This window comes from Petaurus breviceps, unplaced genomic scaffold, assembly GCF_028583685.1.
Source record: "Petaurus breviceps papuanus isolate PSGF00001 unplaced genomic scaffold, PetGlider_PUasm1.0 151, whole genome shotgun sequence".
In the NCBI taxonomy this organism is placed as follows: domain Eukaryota; kingdom Metazoa; phylum Chordata; class Mammalia; order Diprotodontia; family Petauridae; genus Petaurus; species Petaurus breviceps.
The window spans coordinates 15,068,220-15,089,786 of record NW_027185712.1 but is presented as its reverse complement, the minus strand read 5'-3'; the positions used below and the strand labels follow the sequence as shown (position 1 = coordinate 15,089,786).

Sequence of the window (21,567 nt, the reverse complement as noted above, 5' to 3'; positions counted from 1 at the left end):
TCTGATGCCCTGGCTCCTCACCTCTACCTTTTACTTTCCCTGGTTTTCTTCAAGACTCAGATCATATCCGAAGTTTTGTAAGAGGCTTTTTCTGATTCTCCCAGCTGCTAGAACTTTCTGTCCCAAATTACCTTCTCTCATTCTTATGTGCCTTATATGCACTTATTTATTTACATGTTGTCTCTTTTAGAATATATGCCCTTTGAGGGCAGGGACAATAGTCTTTTTTTTTGTATACCCATAGTTTAGCATAGCATCTAACTCACTAATCAACACTGATTGATTGATGGCTCTCTAATCTTAAAGTACCTTGCCTTCCTAATAAGACAGCACCACTATACCTGTAATATAGACAGACATAATCATTTCTTCTTTTAACATATGAGAGACTTGAGGTTTAAAGAATTTAAATGATCTATCCAAGGTCATATCAGTAGCAAATGGTGAATCTGGGACTTAAACCCTGATCTCCTAATTCCATTGTACATTATACTATATGACTAAAGAGAAAGATAGTGTAACTTAAATTATTTATTAGTTAATTGAATTTCACTTTTGCCATCTATAAAGTGTGAAAATATTGACTGAATTGTAGTCTGCGACACTGTATGAAATTCAATCATATTTCTGGAAATGCTAACATATTATGATTAACTAGTGGAGACTAAAGGTGCAGCTGGTGGTGCCACAGTGCACAGAGTACCAGCCCTGGAGAGGGAAAGACTCATCTTTCTGAGCTTAAATCTGACCTCAGACACTTACTAGCCGTGTGACTCTGGCCAAGTCACCTAACCCTGTTGCCTCAGTTTTCTAACCTGTAAAATGAACTGGAGAAGAAAATGGCAAAAATCACCCGAATATCCTTGCCAAGAAAACTCTAAATGGGGTTGTGAAGATCTGGACGCAACTGAAAAAATGACTGAACAACAGGAAAGGGGTGGGGGGACTAATGACTATAATGAAGAACAGAGACTTTAATTCCAACAGGCTTGCCAGAGGATTTTTAAAAGGATCTTAATTGATCTGTTTATTAAATATTGTTTCTTGCTTTAGATTGGTGGTATCAAATTAAAATAGAAATGGAACCCTGTGAACCACTTGCTGATCTGGAAAGCTACAAATTAACATTATCTATGTTGTATTTTTCTTTATTTTGTTAAATATCCCCAATTACATTTCAATCTGGTTCGGCTGTGCACAGGAATTCTGCAAGCTGTGAATTTGACACTTCTGCCTTAGATATTAAATCCTTGGCATTTAACCATGATGTCTGTATACTTTCAAACTACACTATTTTCCATTAATTCTGTTTTCTTATCAGGCTGAAAGTCAAAAAGTAATTTTGGATTTGCCCTATGTGGCAGGATGATTTTTTTTCTTTTAAACTTTAAGAAATTTGGGAGAGGAATTTTTATTTATTATTAATTTTTTTGTTTTCTTTCTTTAAACTTTGCCATTCCATAGCTTTCAAAAGTCAAGCTATAAGATAGATATAATTGTGGTTTTTAAATTTATAGAATGTTTTTATGTCTGTGCACACATTTTTCTCTTTCAGGTCATAGGTGGACTGCTACTAAGATTTGCAATTCTTATCTCACATTTAATAATAATAGTAATAATAACCGATATTTATATCACATTTACAATGTACCAGGCACTATGCTAAATACTTTACAATTATTATTTCATTTGATCCTTACAACAATCCTGGGAGGAAGGTGCTAGTATTATCCCCCTTTTACAGATGAGGAAACTGAGACAAAGAGAAGTTAAATGATTTGCCCAGAGTCATACAGCTATTCAGTATCTGAGGTCAGATTGGAACTCAGCTCTTCCTGACTTCACAAGTATACTAACAAGTCCACTGTTAGTAAAGGTTTTGCCATGGGATGAGCATATTAGTGAGAAGACTTTATAGGTTAGTCAATAAATTGGCTAGTATTTTTTTTTAAAGCTCTTATTATGTGCCAGGCAATGGCCTAAGCACTGATCAGTTGTAAAACCCTCATGGTTAGGTTTTGTGTAGAGACCAGGGTTCCATAGATGTCCCAAATCTCTCTAATTATCTTATGTGATAAAGATATATTATGTTGCCTTTAAACAATTATGATGTTTAAAAGGGGGAAAAATTCATTGGAACAATTTCTGTAAGCAGAAAGCTCACCAAATAAGCTAATAAAATGGCTTAGGGAAAGAGTTTTATGAGCAGATTTGCCCTTGGGTGGAAGTCTGGTTTCCCTGGGCCTCTAATTTGCTAGCTATCAATGATTCACTTTCTTTATCTGTAAAGTTCAAACCAGATGATATCTGTCACTTTCATCTCCAGCTTTCCATGACTGAGTGAAAAGAAACTTTTTATAATAACCGTAAACGGAAACAAATAAAAGGAGAAAGCCAGAGATTACTTGAGAATTTGGACACTTTTTGCACCTCAGGGAAGTGAGTGGAATCATATGTCCTGATTGCACCATACATGTGATGAATTCAACCTTGACGGGGTTAAAGATAATTAAAAAAACAAGGAGTATGGGCATTTACAAAGCCCTCTTTGGGTTTCCTTTGAGTTTCAAATTCGGTGCAGATAGCAGTCTCAGAGTAGTCTCATTAGTAAGTAGCATGTTTAAGTTAATTGATAGGTTCCAACTAACCTACTTCATGCTCACCTCTGAGGCTTCAACATCAAAGAGGCAAGAAACCCAGAGCTGGCTAGTCATAGCTATCAGGGTGTGCCCAAGGGAGAAGCACGTGGGGGCTGTAAATGGGGAAGTGCAGAGGGAAGCTGGCAAATCGAGGCTTTAGGGGAAAACAGACAATAAAGTGAAATTCTAGGATGATTTATTCTGATGATACTTTAACAGTCATTGGGAGCTGTTGCTACCGTATTATCCGAAGAGCTCTCAAAGTGCCTAAGCTTTTTGTTATTTAACACATCGTTATAAGATGTATTTCTTCTGTTGTCATATTGTGATGATGGTGATAGTGATGATAATAGCCAATATTGATATGGTGCTTCCTATGTGCCAAGCACTGTACTAAGCGCTTTACAATTATTTATCTCATTTATGAATAATAACAGTAATAATAGCTAATATTTATATTAGTACTCACAGTGTGCTAGGTACTATGCCAAGCAATTTACAATTGTTATCTTATTTGTTCCTTATAACAACCCTGGGAGGTTGTGCTATTAGTCCAGTTTTACAGATGAGGAAACTGAGGCACACAGAGGTTAAATGATTTGCCCAGGATTACACAGCTAGTCAGTGTCTGAGGCTGAATTTGAACTCAAATTTCCTGACTCCATGACTCTGTCCACTCATCCATCTAGCTTACCTTGTGTGATATGCAATGCCCAAGTTATTCAGTTAATAGAGTCCTTGTTTTGGCATGAGAGACTATCACAGTGTAATGGATGTTGAATTAGGAGACAGAAAGATCTGAGTTCAAATCCCCTGTGACTTCTGCTGGCTTTGTGACCCTGAGTAAGTAATTTAACTTCTCAGTGCCTTAGACAGTTCTCTAAGATGTAGGTTCTTAACCTGGAATCTGCATTTTAAAAAAACAACTATATTTCAATATAAATTGTCTCCTTTGTAATCACTATGTATCTTGTTTTATGCATTTAAAAACAATATTTGAGAATGAGTGCAGGGTCTTCACCAGATTTCCAAGGGGTCCAGGATACAAATAAGGGTAAGAACTTCTTGCATTAAGAATATGAGTTGTTGGGGGTGGCTAGGTGGCACAGTGAGTAAAGCGCCGGCCCAGGAGTCAGGAGGATCCGAGTTCGATTCTAGCCTCACATACTTAACACTCACACACAAAAACAACAACAACAAAAAAAACTAGCCGTGTAATCTTGGGCAAGTTAATTAACCCCAATTGCCCTGCAAAAAGGCAAAAAAAAAAAAAGAAAGAAAAAAGAATATGAGTTGTTGGGGTGGTTAGGTGGCTCAGTGAATAGAGCACCAGCCCTGAAGTCAGGAGGACCTGAGTTCAAATCTGGCCTCAGACACTTAACATTTATTAGCCATGTGACCTTGGGCAGGTCACTTAATCCCAACTTCCCTCCAAAAAAAAAAAGAATATGAATTGCAGAAAGCTGTCAAACTGCATTGGTAGAGAGAATTCCCAAGCTGGTGAAACTGGAGCTCTGAGCATTCTCCCCAAAAACGTTTTATATAGATGAAAAATTTCTTTTATTTCTGTACAAGCCTCTTCCCCTCAACTTGAAATGCAGACAGCTAAGTGATTTTGTGGATTGAATGCTTAATTTGGAGTCAGGAAGACCTGAGTTCAAATCTTGTCTAATATATTTCCTAACCGTATGAGTCTGGGCAAGAAGGATACATTCTAGTTTTAATATTCTGATTTCTACAAATCCCTATAGCTCATCTCCCTCTAAGGGTTTTCTTCTTTTGAAGTATGTCTTGAATTTGCCTTTCTATTTTTATTCTCTATTTTATTCTGTAATTAATTGCCATCTTTAAAAAAGTGACAGATTCTCTAAGACCAATGTAAGGAATAAGTCCTTTCGAGGCATGTGGGACAGACAGTGCAGATGTATGGAGAGGGGAAATGGAGTATTATATTATGTGAGGAACATCAAAAGGATCTTTCAGCCTAAAAGGCTTCTGACATTAACCTTGATGTGACTAAAGAAAAACACTTTATCTCATGACTCCAGGCATTTTATCTGGGTGTCTCTCTTGCCTAGAATGCTTTACCTTATCATCTCTGCTTTCTTGTTTCTCTGACTTTCTTCAAGTCCCTCCTAAAAATCCTCTTTTCTACAATAAGGCTTTCCTAATCCTCCTTAATTCTCATTTCTTCTCCATTCATTTTTTCCTGTTTATCCTGTTTATAGCTTGTTTATACACAGTTCTTTGCATATTGTCTCCCCCTGTAAACTTTGTGCTCCTTGAGAGTAGGAACTCTGTTTTCCTTTCTTTGTATTTCCAGCAATTAACATAGTGCTTGGCATGTAGTAGGTGTTTAAGGAATGTTTGTTGACTGACTAATAGAGGTAAGAAATTTATAGTGTTTGAAAAGAGGTTGGGACCAAGTTGTGGAGGGTTTTAAAAGCCAAAGAGAGAAGCCCATATTTTATTCTGAAATCACCTCATGCCTAGATTCAGGCAAATGCTGATTTCTTTGTTTATAGTTTTACTTCCCTTCAATACCTACTGCAAACTCCTACTGGGCAAAATTCCTGAAATACCATTTTCATTTTGTTGTGACTCTGCTTAAGCAAATATAACACGGTCCTCCCTTTTGCCTAACAAAATAATAGCTCTCTTCCTATTGCCTAACAAATTAAGTCCAAATTTCTTCTGCTTTGCTTTCATGGTTTTTCCTGATCAATCCTCCTGTAGTTATCTAAATGTATTTCCCAGGATTACTTTCTCCATGCCTTTGGTTTTAGACAGCCTGATCTCTCTGCTCATCTCTGAATCTTTCCTCCTGGTCTTTTCTCCATGTAAAATATGCTACCTAAATCCTGAGGTCCAATTCAAACCCTTCCTCTTGTACATGCTGATCTTTGTATCTCCTCTAGACTCCTATGACTGAGAGTCAGCACCTGTAGTTTAGGTCTCTGGTTGCTCTTATTTTCTCATTGAATGTATGTATTGTATCACAAATGTTGTACGTATACTAATTCTATTGATCAGGTATGGGTTGTGTTAGATAATCTGTGAGATAACCTTTGGTTCTAAGATTCCATGAGAATGTAAGCTCCCTGAGGGAATGGGCAATGTGGTCCATTTGATCTGTATTCTCTTACAATGCCTAGTATGGTATATACTTAACAGATGCTTTTTTTTTTCATATGATGGCCTGACTGATCATTTAGAATATTCATTATTTAGGGCGTATCTATATATCATTTCATCTCTTGATATTATGAATTCTTTTGTAATAATACACATGCTTCCACAGATATTTAGTTGAATTTTTCCCTGATACTTCATCTGATCCATTAATCATTCAGTTGATGCTGATCTCATGGGGTGGGTACCCTCTCCATTGTACCAATTACAACCTGTCAGTTTTATATTTCAGTGCTTACCTCTAGATCTTTGCTCAGGGTCCATAAGTATTTAAGATCAAGTTATTTTTTTTTCCCTCAAGAGATTTAGGATCTCTGCTACTTTTATTTTTTCCATCATCCCTTAAATTTCTCTTAATTTATTAAATCAACCAGCATAATAAAAGGAGTTCATGTCGTGGGATCTAAAGCCACAGATGAAAACCAGTTCTTGTTGTGGAATCTAAAGCCACAGATTAAATCCATTGTTTCATGGCTTATTGCAAAAGTGTTCCTGACAACAATGGTCTAGAGAATGAGCTTCTCCAAAAATTTTTTTACATGGATTTAGGATTGAAACTTTGGTCATTGATAAGAAAATGGAAAGAAGAAAGGAGAGACAAAATCAGTTTCTATAGGGCAATAAAATGTCAGGAAGAGACAGGATTGGTGCAATAATGCTTTTGTGGAAAAGTTACTCAGAAATAACTAGAATCATTTTCTTATTGTAGTTGTTAGCTAAGGCACACCTTGTTACCCTTCTTCCCACCCCCACTCCCCAACACCAAGTTATTAATTAAGCATGTAAATGTTGAGTGGCCTTTAGATCTAACTTATTATTAAATTTATCTTGAGGAGTCTTCTTGGGAATAGATTTTTTTGAATTAGGAGAAGTGTTTGTCATTTTTTCAGGGAGCACTTGTGAAAATTTGCATTGCAAATATCACTGAATGTCAGCAAGGTTCTCAAAAGTTTGACACCTTGTTTTCTCTCTGCATGCAGATTAAATTCCTGTCTCCAGCCTAGAATTGGCAGCCTATTTGCTTTAATTTTCATGCGATAATCAGTGTTGAAAGAGTACTTCTTTGACGGTTGCCCTTGGGGAAAAATAGAACTGAGGTTATTATTTAAGACAGACAATTAAGTGGGACAGAATAATAATAACATGTACCTAACAGTTTGCATTTTGTTCCAGGAATCATAAACCTCTTTCCAATATTTCAATGGTCTTTTGATAAATAATGAGAATTAGGGCCAGTCTGAGCCATTTATGAGAAGAATATTTAGAATAAGTTTTAGTGGATTGATTAAAATAAATCAACATGCATTCTCTTTAAGCACGAAAATGTGAAAAATGTTTTAAAACTAATTCTTCATTCTTTCCAAATGATAAGGTTTTTGTGATGCCGCTGATGTTTTTGCTTTCTTCCCCATTATAATATGTTTCTCTTTTAAAGAATATGCCTGTGTAGTGGCAAGTTAAGATAAAGCAATCTAAATTTTGGTGCCCAAGTATGTGCCCCTCCCCTTCTCCACTCACCCCCAAGTCACAAGCAGGTACCTGCTTTGTTAGGGAATTGACTTTCCAAAGTTATGTTTTGAAAACCAGTTTTATCCTCCTAAAGATCACGTGAACATTTTTCATTGCCAGACCTGTTTATTCTGAAGCTCTGGGGCTTTCGTTTGTAGTTGGTAGTCATGGACCTTATTATCTTAAGCCTTTCTTAGTCCTTCCTGCAAGACCTGATCTTGACTTCTTCACATTCTATGTCTCTCTTAGTGCACTTTCAAAAGAGCCCCCTTTTCAGGCCATTCCTCTCAGAAACACCCCTGCAATATGCCAGGGGATTATGAAATTTAAATTTACAGCTATGGATGCTATCCCTTTAGTTGTACTAAGACGGCTAGGTGGCATGGCAGATGGCGTGGTGGGCTTAGAGTTAGGAAGACAAGAATTTGGATCTTGCCTAGGCCACTTACTAGCTGTGTGACCCTTAACCCCATCATCTTTAAAATGGGAATGATGATAGCACCTACCTCCCAGGGTGGTTGTGGGGATCAAATGAGATAGGATATGCAAAGAGCTTTATAAAACTTGAAAGTGCTCTATGAATTCTAGCTAATGTTATTGTTTTGGGTATCCTGTATCAATGAAGAGTTATGTGTGTGTGCCTCATCTCTTCTACTGGATTGTAAGCCCCATGAGGACTGGGAGTGCTTCATAGTCCCATTATAACCTACTTAGTCTAGCACAGTGTCCCACACAGATTTGTTATATAGGTGCATTGAACGGGGAAAAAATTAAATATTCCGCCTTTTCTTACATCAGCTTTAATAGAAGAAAAATTGTTTGCTACTAGATGTTACTAATAATACCTCTGAGGACAGCTTTTTAACTTATCTTTTCCTAAAAAGAAATGCTACCCCAAATGTAGGAAGGAACTGTAAGTTCTGAGATTCAGTGGGAGGAATCTTTCCTCAGCCTTTGTCTTGTGGACTAAACTGTGAACTTAAGTATTTGAATGAATGCTTAGTTTAAAAGCAAAAATCCCAGCTGATACAAAAATTGCCCATTTGTTTCAACAACACGACACATTTCCACGTTGTATATGGAGTCCCACAGTGATGATAATGCCTGCCTTCATCAGGCCTGGAATGAAAATACCAATGTTCCTTTCTAAAGAATTCAGTAAAAAAGGTATTCTAGTTGATGGATCTTTTATGCCCACTTAAGGAATATATTATTAGCAGAGAAAAGGAATAGAGGGCCAGAAGTTTTATAAAAAGGATTAATCAGGATAGCAATATTTAAGAACTCTTTGTTAAAACAAAGTTCAATATTGGTGCCAGTAAGGAATTGCCTTTCAACTCCTTCCATAGTTTTGCTGACATCCTTGGCAATGGAAACCATCATGAACAAGCAGGCAGATAACTGATTTGGGACTACAGACTAAACTTGCTTATATTTCTACAACATACTACGAAAATCTTTCCAGAAGATAGAGAATAACTATATCTTAGAGAGAGCAAAAATCCACTTATATTTGTACTCTTTTAAATAAAAAAAATGGGGGCAGCCAGGTAGCACAGCAAGTAAGAGCACCAGCTCCAGTGTCGGGATGACCTGGGGATCGAATCCGGGCTCAGACACTTAGCACCCACCCAGAAATACCTGGCTGTGTAACCTTGAGCAAGTTACTTAACCCCAATTGCTTAGGGGTGGCCAGGTGGCTCAGTGAGTAAGAGCACCGGCTCCAGTGTTGGAATAACCTGGGGATCAAATCTGTGCTCAGATACTTAGCACCACACCCAGAAATAACTGGCCGTGTAACCTTGAGCAAGTTACTTAACCCCAATTGCTTAAAAAAATAAATAAATAAATGACTATCTGGTTTAAAAATTGAGGTTTTAGTTCTCTTAAGTGTTGTCTGGTTAGGTTAATATTTAATGATATCCATTTCTACTTGGAGTGATCGATGATCTGAATATATAAGCAGATGCATTGTCAATTTTAATAAACTATTTTATTTCTTTTGTGTAACATTTGCTTGAGAAAGAATACAGAGTCATTTGGAAAGCTTCAGTGCCTCCCTAACGCCTCTAGGGAAAAATGCACACTCTTCTGTTTGACTTGTAAAGCCTTTCACAGTCTGGCTCTAGCCTCCATGTTCACCTGTGTTTTAGCCAAATTGTCCAATCCTCACACACAGTTCCTTGTATGCAGCATCTCACCTCTTACGTCAGTGGCTTTTCACCACTCTCCCTTCTCACCTGCTTCTCTTAGAATCTCTTCCTCATTCAAAATTTATTTTAGATGCTACTTCCTACATGACATCTTTCCTGATCTCACCAAAAATGTACTTAGTATTTAACTGTGTGTATCGTTTGTTTAATTTTATGTTGTTAATGGAAGTTAATCTCCTTGAGATCAGGGATTGTTTTCATTTTTTTCTTTCTATCCTTACTGCCTAGCATAACAGAAGGTATATAGTAGATACTTAACAAATGCTTGTTGATGGAACAGTTACAAGAACTAAACAAAATAAGAAAGCATGAATGAGTTGTGATCTGCATAGAAGGAAACCAAAGGCCCAATCCTATAAAGCACTGATATAGTGATGTATTTTTGAGGGAAACAGCACATATATGTGTATATATGTACATATGCACACTTAAATACACAAGTGTACATATGTATGTGTGTCTGTTGATAAGCTGAACACATGTTAAATATTGGCTGTATTGGCGTTACAAGAAAAGGTGATGTTCGCATTAAAAACCACCACTGTTGTATTCTACTTTTATAATTTCCTTAAGGAAAACAACAGGAGTTTTAACAAACTAGGTCCAACCTTTGGACAAAAATAATTTTCTTGACATTATCAATGATCTTAGAACTAGAAGGAACATGAGAAGTCATTTAGAAGGATGTTGACAAACCTAAGCCATTCCAAGGATACATTGGCTGCTTTGTGACTAAATGAACTTTTACTTCACATTTCAAGCAAAGTTTGGAATATGATCTAAAACAGGGGATTTTGCAGAGTGATTGTTGTTCTGATAAAGGGATTGACTAGAATCTTTTTTTTTTTTTGCTTTTTGGAGGGCAACTGGGATTAAGTGACTTACCCAAGGTCACACAGCTAGTTTTTGTGTTAAGTGTCTAAGGCCGGATTTGAATTCAGGTCCTCTTGACTCAAGGGCCCGTGCTCTACTCACTGTGCCACCTAGCTACCCCCTTGAACTAGAATCTTTGAACAAGAATTAAGAATTGGGAAGGACCTCATAGTTCATCTGGTATAGCCTCCTTTAACGTTATTAAAAAAAACTTCTGGTATTGGAAAAGCTCCTATGTGTGGCAGGAAGCCATTTCATCATTGGTTGGTTCTAATTGTTATAGAGTTCATAATGCTGAACCAAAATCAGATTTCTATGGCTTCCAACCACAGTGTAGTTAGGCTTCCTTAAGCTAAACAGAACAAGCCTGCTCGCTCTTCTGTGTGACAGCCCTTCAGATATTTGAAGACAACTGTATGTTTCACGCATGAAGGTATTGTTTCACATATGTTTTACAAATTCTCTCTTTTCAAGGCAAAACATTCCCAGTGCCTTCTCCCATTTTCTTATAACAGTTTTTTGACCCTTTACCACTCGATTTATTATCTCTGAAAGCATGCTAATGGGGCGACTAGGGGCACAGTGATGGGGCGGCTACGTGGCACAGTGCATAGAGCACCAGCCCTAGAATGAGGAGGACCTGAGTTCAAATGCTCAGAAACTTAACACAAAAGACTAGCCATGTGACCTTGGGCAAGTTACTTAACCCCAATTGCCCTACCTTCCCTCCAAAAAAATAGCACACTAATTGGTTAATGTTCATTTTAAAATATGGCACCCAGTATTAAGCACAGTATTTCAAAGGTGATCTCACTTGCACAGGACTACAACAGGACCATCGATTAATCATTCAGCAAGCCTGTATTAAGCATGCACTATTTGTTAGGCACTGTGCTAGGTACAAAGTGATCCCCAGTTTTAAAGAGTTTGTATTCTAAAGGGGGAAGACAGTAATTACATATTTAAATCTATAGAGAATAGAAATTGTTATTGTTGTTTAGTCATTTCAATAATGTCTGACTCTTCACATCCCCATTTGGGGTTTTCTTGTCAAAGATACTGGAGTGGTTTGCCATTTCCTTCTCCAGCTCATTTTACAGATGAGGATACTGAGGCACATAGGGTTAAGTGACTTGCCCAGGGTCACACAGCAAGTAAGTTTCCGAGGCTAGATTTGAACTCAAGAAGATGAGTCTTCCTGACTCTAGGCCTGGGACTATACCACTATACCACCTAGCAGAATAAATACAAAGACTAAAAATGAAGTAGTTAAGTTAAGGATAGTTTGAGAGAAAGGGCACTGGCAGTTCTCAGGGAATAAGAAAAAACTTCATGGGTGGATGACATATCTAGAGGGAAAGGGGATTTTATGAAGCAGAAGTAAAGGGGCTGGAGGCGAGTGCATTCTAGGCATAGGAGAGATGAGTTGCTGAGTGCCATATGTAAGGAACAGAGAGAAGGCCAGTTTAGCTGGTTTTGAGAGTTCAGGAGTTGAAGAATAATATCTAATGAGGCTGGAAAGATAGCTTGGATCCAAGCTATGAAATGCTTTAAAAGCTATGCAGAAGATTTTATAATTTATCCTGGAGGCCAGAGGGAGTCACTGGAATTTATTGGATAAGGGGTCATGTGAGCAGGTGACTTAAAGACAATTATTGTGCTCAAAGACAATTATGTGGATAGCATTGTGTAGGAGGGACTGGAGTGGGGAGAGATGAGGCAGGGAGATGAACTTCGAAGCTGTCCAACTAAGCTAGGAAGTATGAGAGCTTGACCCTAGGATTTTATACCCCCTACCTGTTACTGCAAGGTCCATATGAGCTAATATATGTAAAATACTTTGTAAACTCTAAAGCACAATGAAAATGTCAGTTATTATAATCTTCAACCTGTTTTTCACAAAGGATGTTAACTATCTCTTCATCTTTTAATTTTCTGCAAATTTGGTATGTAATCCTCCTATGCTTTTATCCAAGCTATTATGAAAATTTCAAATAGTCCCATCAAAAGGAGACTTTTCAAGATAGGCTCTAGTGACTTTGAATCAACAGTCTGCACATTAAGTTGTTTAGCTTCAGATCCTGCCAACTAAATGATTTAGTTTAAATTTAAATTTAACATTATTAACATTAAATTTAAACATTTAAATTTAGTTAAAGAGAAAACAGTTATTAGATTCTTACAAGTATACAGAGCTCTGTGCTAGACACTGGAGCAGATAGAAAGTTCAGATAAGATGGATATTCACTGCATCCATTGTTTCATTGTGGCATCTGGGCGAGCTACTTATATAACCATGCCTCACCCACAATGCACTGAGTCCAAGGAGAACATCTGATGGCTTGATTCTCAGTAGCTCATTTGGAACCTGATTGCTCCAAATCCTCATCAAAGTGTCCGATCAGAGTTGGCTGCTACTTCCAAAGGCTAGCCCCCGGAAGCTGGTGACCGCTACTTCCAAAGGCTAACACCTGGAAGCTGCTGGCAAACTCCAGTGTAGAGTTTCCTCTATGTTCATTGTGGCAGATCTATCGCTTAGCCATTTAAAACTTGAGTACATCACTGAAAGCCTCCCATAACTCCCTCAGGGAGCCCTGGGAGTTTGATAGCAAGGGGTGGTACCTTGTCAAATAAGGTACGATTGCATGAAGAGGAACAGTGGGTATGCTCAGAGAAGGACCCCTGAAACTAGAGGTCAAAGATTAACTTTATTTGGGCAGTGGATCCAAAAAGTCACTGGTCTGGTGCCATCTTGGGGTATCCTTTGAGATGCTCATTCCCCCTATATGATTTCCATCCCACTCCCCAGGGAGATTCTCCTCTATACAGTGGCCTAACCCTTGCTCTTCTGATTTCTAGTATGGAATACGGTTCACTGTAGCTATTGTCTGAGGAGGAGGAGGAGTGTTGCTGAGTAAGGTTAGAGGGACTAAATGAACGCTTGAGGAAGATGAGTAGAGATACTAACATAGAAGGAAGGAGGAAGGGGCAGCTAGGTGGTGCAGTGAATAGAGCACCGGCCCTGGAGTCAGGAGGACCTGAATTCAAATTTGACCTCAGACACTTGACATACTTAATAGCTGTGTGACCTTGGGCAAATCACTTTACTCCAATTGCTTTGCCTTCCCCCTCCAAAAAAAAAAAAAGAGGGAGGAAATGGAGAATGGGGTGGGGTGGGGTGGGATGTCTGCAAGTCAATATAAAGACCTGGCTGGACAAAGGCAAAGCAAAATCAGTACCAGAAATCCACAAGTTGTAAGGGAAGAGGGGTAACAATAGTCCAGGTCACAGTTTGAGAGCATAGTAGATAGACAAAAATTACATAAAGAGAATGGGTTCCATTTGTCAGGAGTGAGTTTTAAGCCCCAGGGTACAATATAGTGCTCACTCTCCAGACTCAGGTAGATTCTCCCTGGCTGGAGAACTCTTGCCAGAAGGGGGAGAAAATAGTATTTATACTGAGCTTAATATATAAGTGCTTTGCAAATATTATCTCATTTAATGCCCACAACAACCCTGGGAGGTAGGTACTATCATTATTCCCATTGTACAGCTGAGGAAATGGAAACAAATAGAGATTAAGTAACTTGCTCAAAGTCACACAGCTAATTGGTGTCAGGCTAAATTTGAACTCAGGTCTTCCTGAGTTTCTGAGCCCAGCAGTTTATCCATTGCATCATCCAGCTGCTATAACTACCCAAATTGACCTCTGTGGAATTTCTTTGGTGGCAGACATTTAGCAGCTGAGTGGTTTATGAAGGATTACGCAGTTTGTGTTCTTGATGCAACTTGAACCCAGGTCACCTAAACTGTCAGGCCAGTTCCCTTTCCACTACCCCACCTGTACTCACTAACATAGTCAAGTTGAGTCTTTCTCATTAAGTCCCTGTTAAACTTCTGATTATGACTTGTATCCCTAATCTCACATTCTTTAAGAATCTTAATGACACTTGCTGTATGTGTGTTCTCTCTTATCAGATAGATAACAGAGAGCTAACTCTGCAGGGCCCAGTGTTCATTCATGCCTCTTCTTGATGTCTCTATTCCTCTTTTTGAAAACTTCCAGGACTTGGATTTCCTACTGAGATTTGTGACTTCTGGTCATCTTTCACTGTTGTTTTGTTTTGTTTTATTTGGTCTATGTATTTTTATTCAAGGAGGCTCTAAGGGTTCATTCATTCAAGTGAATTTAAATGAGTCCCAGGTCACTTGTAATGGACTTGAATCTGCCTGGTTCCATCATGTGTCTAGAGTAAGTTAGACATGAGGAAATGCTTTAGTTTTGACGGCTTCAGGACAAAACTGATGGTTGGTTAAGATGGGATTAAAAAACAAAACAACAAGAACCAAGCTGTTGTGAATCAGTAGGAGCTGACTTCATGAAAAGAAAATTATTTTGGTGAGATTCCAGTCTGAGCTGTGGGGGGAACACCCCTCCCAAAGGATACTTTTCATTGACCCTTTCTCCTTGAAGGTCACATTGCAAAAATGGAGATATATGTAGCCCTAGGATACCCTTACCTTACACCCCAATTTCCTTAACCAGGGTCTTTTCACAATCTCATGTTAATTCATTAAGCAAGCCCACTCTGACTTTCTAGCCCCAAGGAACCCAGCTCTTTTGTTAGCTCAAGTCTCTGTAAAAAACAGATTTTAAAGCTTTCATAGTCTGAATTTTGGCTTTCCCCATGCATTTTCCTCTTGCATTTATAAATTCATTGCTACAAGTTTAACTGCTCCTTGCAAATTATTCTTCCTGAAGTCATCTGTTTCTATAAGCCATTCATGCCATTAGGTTGAGTATACCTGTACTCAGTGTATGTGTGGGTATGTACATATAAATTCAGTAACAACTATAAATGGAACAAAAGCTACAAAAGATAGAAATCTAGAGATTTTGGCTCCCTGTAGGAAATACTGTGAAAATATATAATGAAAAAAATAAAATATATAATGAACATGTGTGTGAAATACATGTGTGTATATCAAGAGAAAGATTTTATTGATTTTTCTATATACATATAGGTATAGCTCAACAATAACAAATATCTCACTTCACATTATTCATTTACTTTGCAAAAGTGATTTTAGGTGATACTCACTGATACCGTGCTAGTAAACTTGTCAAAGTGGTTCATAATATGTTTTGGTTTTGAGCCTAAAACCAAGAGAGAAATGAGTCAGAATACATCTCCACAAAATTCAGGTACACATTCTCTCTGTCCTTGACCTTGTTCAAAGCAGCTAAGTGGTGCAGTAGATAGAAATTCAGACTTGGAATCAAGAAGTTTTGAGTTTGAATCCTGCCTTAGACATTACTGGGTGACCCTAGGCAAGTCATTCATCTTCTCTCTAACTCGGTATCCTCTTCTATTAAATGAGAATTAAATAGCAGCTACCTCACAAGATTGTTGTGAGAAGACAAAGAATTAATATAAGCTCTGGGGTTAAAAGTTGAAGCAAAAAACAATTCATTCTTTGCCCTCAAGGAGCTTACATTTTAAAAGGGAACTGAAAAGCTCTTCAGGAGCTACCTAGTTGGGGACATGATGGCAATGTCCAAAGTGTCAGAAACACATCTGGGATAGGAATGGAAAATGGCCAGCTTGAGCTTCTCCTGAGCTAAGTTCCAGAGTGTTAGTCATTTACCATGGACTTCCTCTGTACATAGCACTGTTGCTGGTTTTAGAGTAGATAAAAAAGTCGGATTAAAGTTCTTGCTTTCATAGTTGTTAAATCTAATCAGAGGAATAATACATACACAGGTATCAGCCAATCAAACATTTATTAAGAAGCTATGATGTATCAGGAATACCAAGTATCATGTTTATAATAATATATGCATATGTATACATTATACAATGCAACATATTCATATATGCATGCACATATACACATAACATAATGCATGCCTATGTGCTCATATGTACACATACATGCATATATACATATAAACAATACATGCACAAATATGTGTATATGCACATGCATATATAGCTATATACACAGAAAAAGAGAGACAAGAAGACCTGAGTTTAGGGCGGCCAGGTGGCTCAGCAAGTAAGAGCACTGGCTCCAGTGTCGGGATGACATGTGGATCGAATCCAGGCTCAGACACTTATTACCCATCCAGAAACATCTGGCTGTGTAACCTTGAGCAAGTTACTTAACCCTGATTGTTTAAAAAAAAAAAAGACCTGAGTTTAAATCGGGACTCAAATACATCACTAGCTGTGAGACAATAGACAAGTTTCCTTATTTCTCAGTGCCCTAGACATCTCTCTAAGATTGGGTATTGGAGTTGCTAATCTGTCTTGTCAGAGGGAATTTCCACACTGAGAGTTCCATATTTGGACCAAATAGGAAGAAAAAGAAGACAATGGGAAGATTTCTCCAGAAGAGTTTTACCTACTCTTCATTGGGGAAGCAGAATTGAAAGGATCCAAGGAAACGCGATCACACTGCTTCATCTCCTCTCTTCTTTATCCCTTGCCCCGTTTCAAAGGGAAGTTCTTGCTGTCATTGATTTTAAAATATACATACGTATATATTATTTCCAAATGTGACAGATACAAGTGCTGTTTATTTCACATCGGTTCCAGATTCATTGTTAATCTCTTTGCTTTCATCCACAGAGTTCCGTAAAGCAGAACTATTTGCTGATCTTATCTTGATTTGATCTTGCCTTATTCAAGAGCCAAGTTTCTTGACTAAAAAGAAGTTTAAAGATGTTTTTTAAATTGTCCTTTAGTGGAATGAATTTTTCTGTAAGGTAGTGTCTGCACGTGATCAAACATCCCAGTTAAAAATGAAAATTTGGCCGGGTTGTTTGAACTGAGGTTTTTCTTATGGAACCAAGAAGAATTGACTGTCTAACTGAAGTATTGACTAGTTTGACTTTTCCTTTCTTCTCCTCAGATCAGATAATTTCTGGCACATTAAAATAGACACACAATTAAAACTTTTTTTCTGGTCCAAGCTCCTGTCAATGGGGCCGCTCTGCTCTTTTAAAACTGGAACAGTGCACCTCTGGGCCCCTGCTCCCAGTTTGAAACTAGGAGGGTTCTCAGAAAGTGGAATTCCAACAGTTAGCACGTATCTGTCAGATTATTTAAACTTTTGGTGGTCTTATGCCACCCTTGCTTCATCAACTGAAGGATCCTCCATCCTCTTTAACACCCCACATTTACATATTATTGATCACTATTCTCTGACTTTGAAGAGAGCACCAGTCTCTGCTTATCCCTGAAGAGATCACCTCAACTTTCTGGGAGCATAGTTGAGGCAGTTCAGGCATTACTTTGGTGCCTGCTCCATTTCCCATTCTAAGAAGGGATGTGAGATGTTTCTTGTCAGTGATACCATGCTACATTGTGAAAGTCTGCCAGGGCCAGTATTCTGTGTTCATAGTTCCTAGTCCCTGCCAACTCCCTTAACTGGGAGTTATCTACACCAAAGATATCAAAAGTCTGTCCTCTATCCCTCTCCTATTCCAACTAAGATATCTGTATCTGCATCTCTGCCTCCTACCTTACCTGGCTTTCTTTTGGTCTCAGTTAAAAGTTCACCTTCTGCAAAGAATCTTTCTCCATCTGCCTTAATCTTATCATCTTTCCTCTGTTAATTATCTCCATATTGTCCCATATAGATCTGGTATGCATATAACTGTTTTGATGTTGTTTTTCCTATTAGACTGTGAACTCCTTAAGAGCACAGACTTTATTTTCTTTTTGTTTCCTTTCTTTGTATTTGCAATGTTGCTGTACAGTAAGCACTTAATAAAAGCTAGTTGACTGTTTCCTGAATATTCCTTACACATTTCTGGCTCCGTGTTGCTTCCTATGCCTACACTGACCCTCTTTCTCTGACTGTTGGAATTATTTCTGTCATTTATAGAACAAATTCATATGATGCTTTTACCTCCTCCATGAAGCAAGCCTCCCACAATGTCTTTGTTGGGTAGTACAGTGGAAGGAGGCCTGGATTAGTGTAAATTCAGTTTCTAACTGTTCCACTTAGTGGCTTTGAGATTTTCTCTGAGCCCCAGTTTCCTTATCTACAAAATGGAGTAGCACTAAATGACCTTCCGAAGTCCTCTTTAGCTTTGATCTCACATAACACTCTCTTTTACACCTATCTATCTAATGTACCCTTCCGACATAATTATGTACTTACAATTCAGCTGTGTGTATAGCTTATCCTTCCACTAATCTGTAAACTTAATTAGGGCAGAAATTATGTCTTCCTTAAATCTCGTGTCTCCCCGGTCTCAATGCAATACTTAATATATAAAAGATCCTCAGTAAATATTTATTGAATTAAATACTGTTTAATTGGGTAAAAATAAAATTTGCTATCCTTTGATCCTTTTCTGTGTTCTTTCTTTTTATTTTGAGATTGATGGATCTTTAAAAATAATTTTATGTCTAGTTGGTTAGAAAATAACTGTTTTGGTGTGGAATGGGATAGTTATGGGTGAGAAATTTATACAACTAGGAGAATGATGGATTCTGCCTTGTTCTTCCCCATCCCTAGATGTTTCATTAATTCTGGCCAAGTGTCTGGAGGCCATTTGGGGTTCAGAGTAATCCTAGAGATTCATTTCTGGTCTGGACTGACCCATACATTATTCTTATTACCATCTATCTACCTGTCTGTGGTTTTAAATTTTGTTTTGTTTTACTTCTTCAAAAGTTAAAGTATGGCATCCATAGAGTGGAAATCTCTTCAGCCTAAGGCTATAGATGAAGAACATAGGCTAGAATGACTCAATTTAGGCTGACCATCAAACAATGCTATTATATATTCTCTCAGTCAAAACAACTTGACTCTTTTCAGCCATAATGAGTACAGTTACATATGTACACATAGATAGATATAGATATCTATATGTATATATGTATGCCCCTGATACTCCACCCATATGCACACATATGAAGCAGGAGACATAGTAGATAAAAGAGATGGGCTTGGATCTAGAATCAGTCCTGCCTCTGACATATACTTTGTGACCACAAGCAAGTCATTTAACTTCTCATTGTCTTAAGCAGCCAAGACTTTTAAGTTACAGTTGAGTTATTGTCCTGAGTCATGGAAAGGTGTTTGCTTACATTGATGGAATCACAGAAAATAAAGGAAAAGAAATGATCAATGTATGTGTGTATGTGTGAGTGTGTGTGTGTGTGTATGTATATGGAGTTTCTGGTGATTTTCTTCCAAAATTTAAGCTATACAGCTGTCAAAAGCCAGAATTCTTATTGTCAAGGCTCTTAGGTTACAAGAACCTGCTAGTTTTAATTATGGAGCTCAGTCACTGTCTGGGATTAGTCTCAGAAGAAGAATGAGCTGTTGGTTCCCCCACAGTTTGGGATTTTACTCTGTTGATCTTGAAATTCCTTTGCTTGTCTTGGATTTCTGCTTTAACTCCTGGGCCTGATTTCACACAATCATAGAAATGGAGAGATCAGAGGAACCTTATAAGGCGTTTAGTCCATCTTCTACCCTCTACAGTATCTTCCTTAGATTCTCCTCCAGCCTCTACCTGACTATGTCCACTGACAAGAATTTTAACCCTTCAGTTGGAGGGTGAATAATTATTCAGCAGAGCTGAAGTTTTGTTGCTGATAGCTTCTCCCCACTGGTTCTCATTTTACCCCTCAGGACCAAACAGAATAAATCTAATCCCCTTTTCACATGACACTCTTACTAGCATTTTTCACCTTGGGTCCTGTAATTCCATGACTTCTGGCTTTCACCCCAGACTTTGCCCTAGACTGATTCCCTCTAACTGATGCCAGGGAATGCATCTCTCTCTTCTGCTGCAATCTGCTGCTGCCTTCATTTCTGGCAATGAGGTACAGCCAATACCAAAAGCTCATTAATCAGTGCTCTTTAAATCCTTCCTGGAACGTGTTGAATCTAAGTGCTCAAGGAACGAAAATTTCTTGATTAATATCATGATATGTGATGAATGCTTATTTGTGATATTCATAGATTAGAAATATTTTTTACAAGAAACCATAATGCCTCCTTGTTTCTTTTCCTTTCCATAGCTTTGGGCCAGATTATGTTGTATGTAGACGGGATGAATGGAGTCATAAATCATAATGAAACCATTCAGTGGCTGTATACTCTCATTGGTTCAAAGGTAAGAGAATGCCAAGGTTATGTATTTCATGTGCTGTATAGGCAAATACCTTTTTTATGCCCCCCCCAAAAAAAATTTTGTGTAATTTTTCCCTAGGCATGTCACAGTACAAATGTGGAAGATTCTTTTACATTTTTTATGAATACTGAATAAATGTGACATATTTTGAGAATCACTGAATCTCAGAGTTAGGACCTTAGAGGCCATCCCACCAAATCTGATATTTCTCTGAACCTTAACTCCCTCTGAAATAAATCCAACAAGTCACCATGGAGTCTTGGGGGCATTTCTATTACTTTCTATTTCAAAAATTCATATGCTTATTATGGGACTTAATATTTTGGTGATAAAATTTTAAACAGGCATTAATTACTGTATTACTGAATTCTGAATCTGATTGCAATAAACATCCTTCAATTTGGCCCAAAATCCATATGAATAATTGCCAGCTTACCTTCTGGTCTTATTTTCTGTAACTAGAGCCCTGCACTGTTGCCTCTTTCTGGCACAGAAACAATCCTGGGTTCTCAGCACAAAACATAAACTCAAGCAGGTCCTAAGAAGCTAGAAAGCTTTTGAGTATGTCTTTGGCAATCGTCTGTCCTCCAAGACCCAACTTAACTAAGAGTCCTGAGAGGCCATTTAATCCAACTTATAAGCATAAAGCAATCCCTTCTATGACATAGAAGCAGAGAAGCCATATGGTCATTAACTGGAGACCTCTGGTGAAGAGGAACCCACTCTTTCCCTATGTCTCCTGCTCTGTAACTGGACTTCTCTATCTATAAATCCTTCCTTACATCAACTGCACATTTGGCTCTTGCATCTTCACACATGGTTGTTAGTTCTGTCCTTAGTTGACTACTTCTTCCATGTGTAAAAATCCTTCAAGTACCAAAGACAGATATAACTTCCCCCAGAGGTCTTCAGGCAAAATAACCCTAGCTCCTTCAAACATGGAAAGGTCTTGAGGCTTCTCGTCATCTTAATTACC

At 38.0% G+C, this 21,567-nt stretch overlaps 1 protein-coding gene across 7 annotated transcripts in view; it reads left to right on the top strand.

Annotated features, from left to right (window-relative positions):
- Positions 1 to 21,567, top strand: part of FHOD3 (formin homology 2 domain containing 3) — a 749,832-nt gene that overhangs the window by 429,419 nt on the left and 298,846 nt on the right. For all 7 annotated transcript variants that reach the window (XM_069075779.1, XM_069075767.1, XM_069075758.1 and 4 more), the window contains exon 6: positions 20,479 to 20,573. In XM_069075779.1, the coding sequence (XP_068931880.1) occupies positions 20,479 to 20,573 (95 nt within the window). The remainder of the gene's footprint in view (positions 1 to 20,478; positions 20,574 to 21,567) is intronic.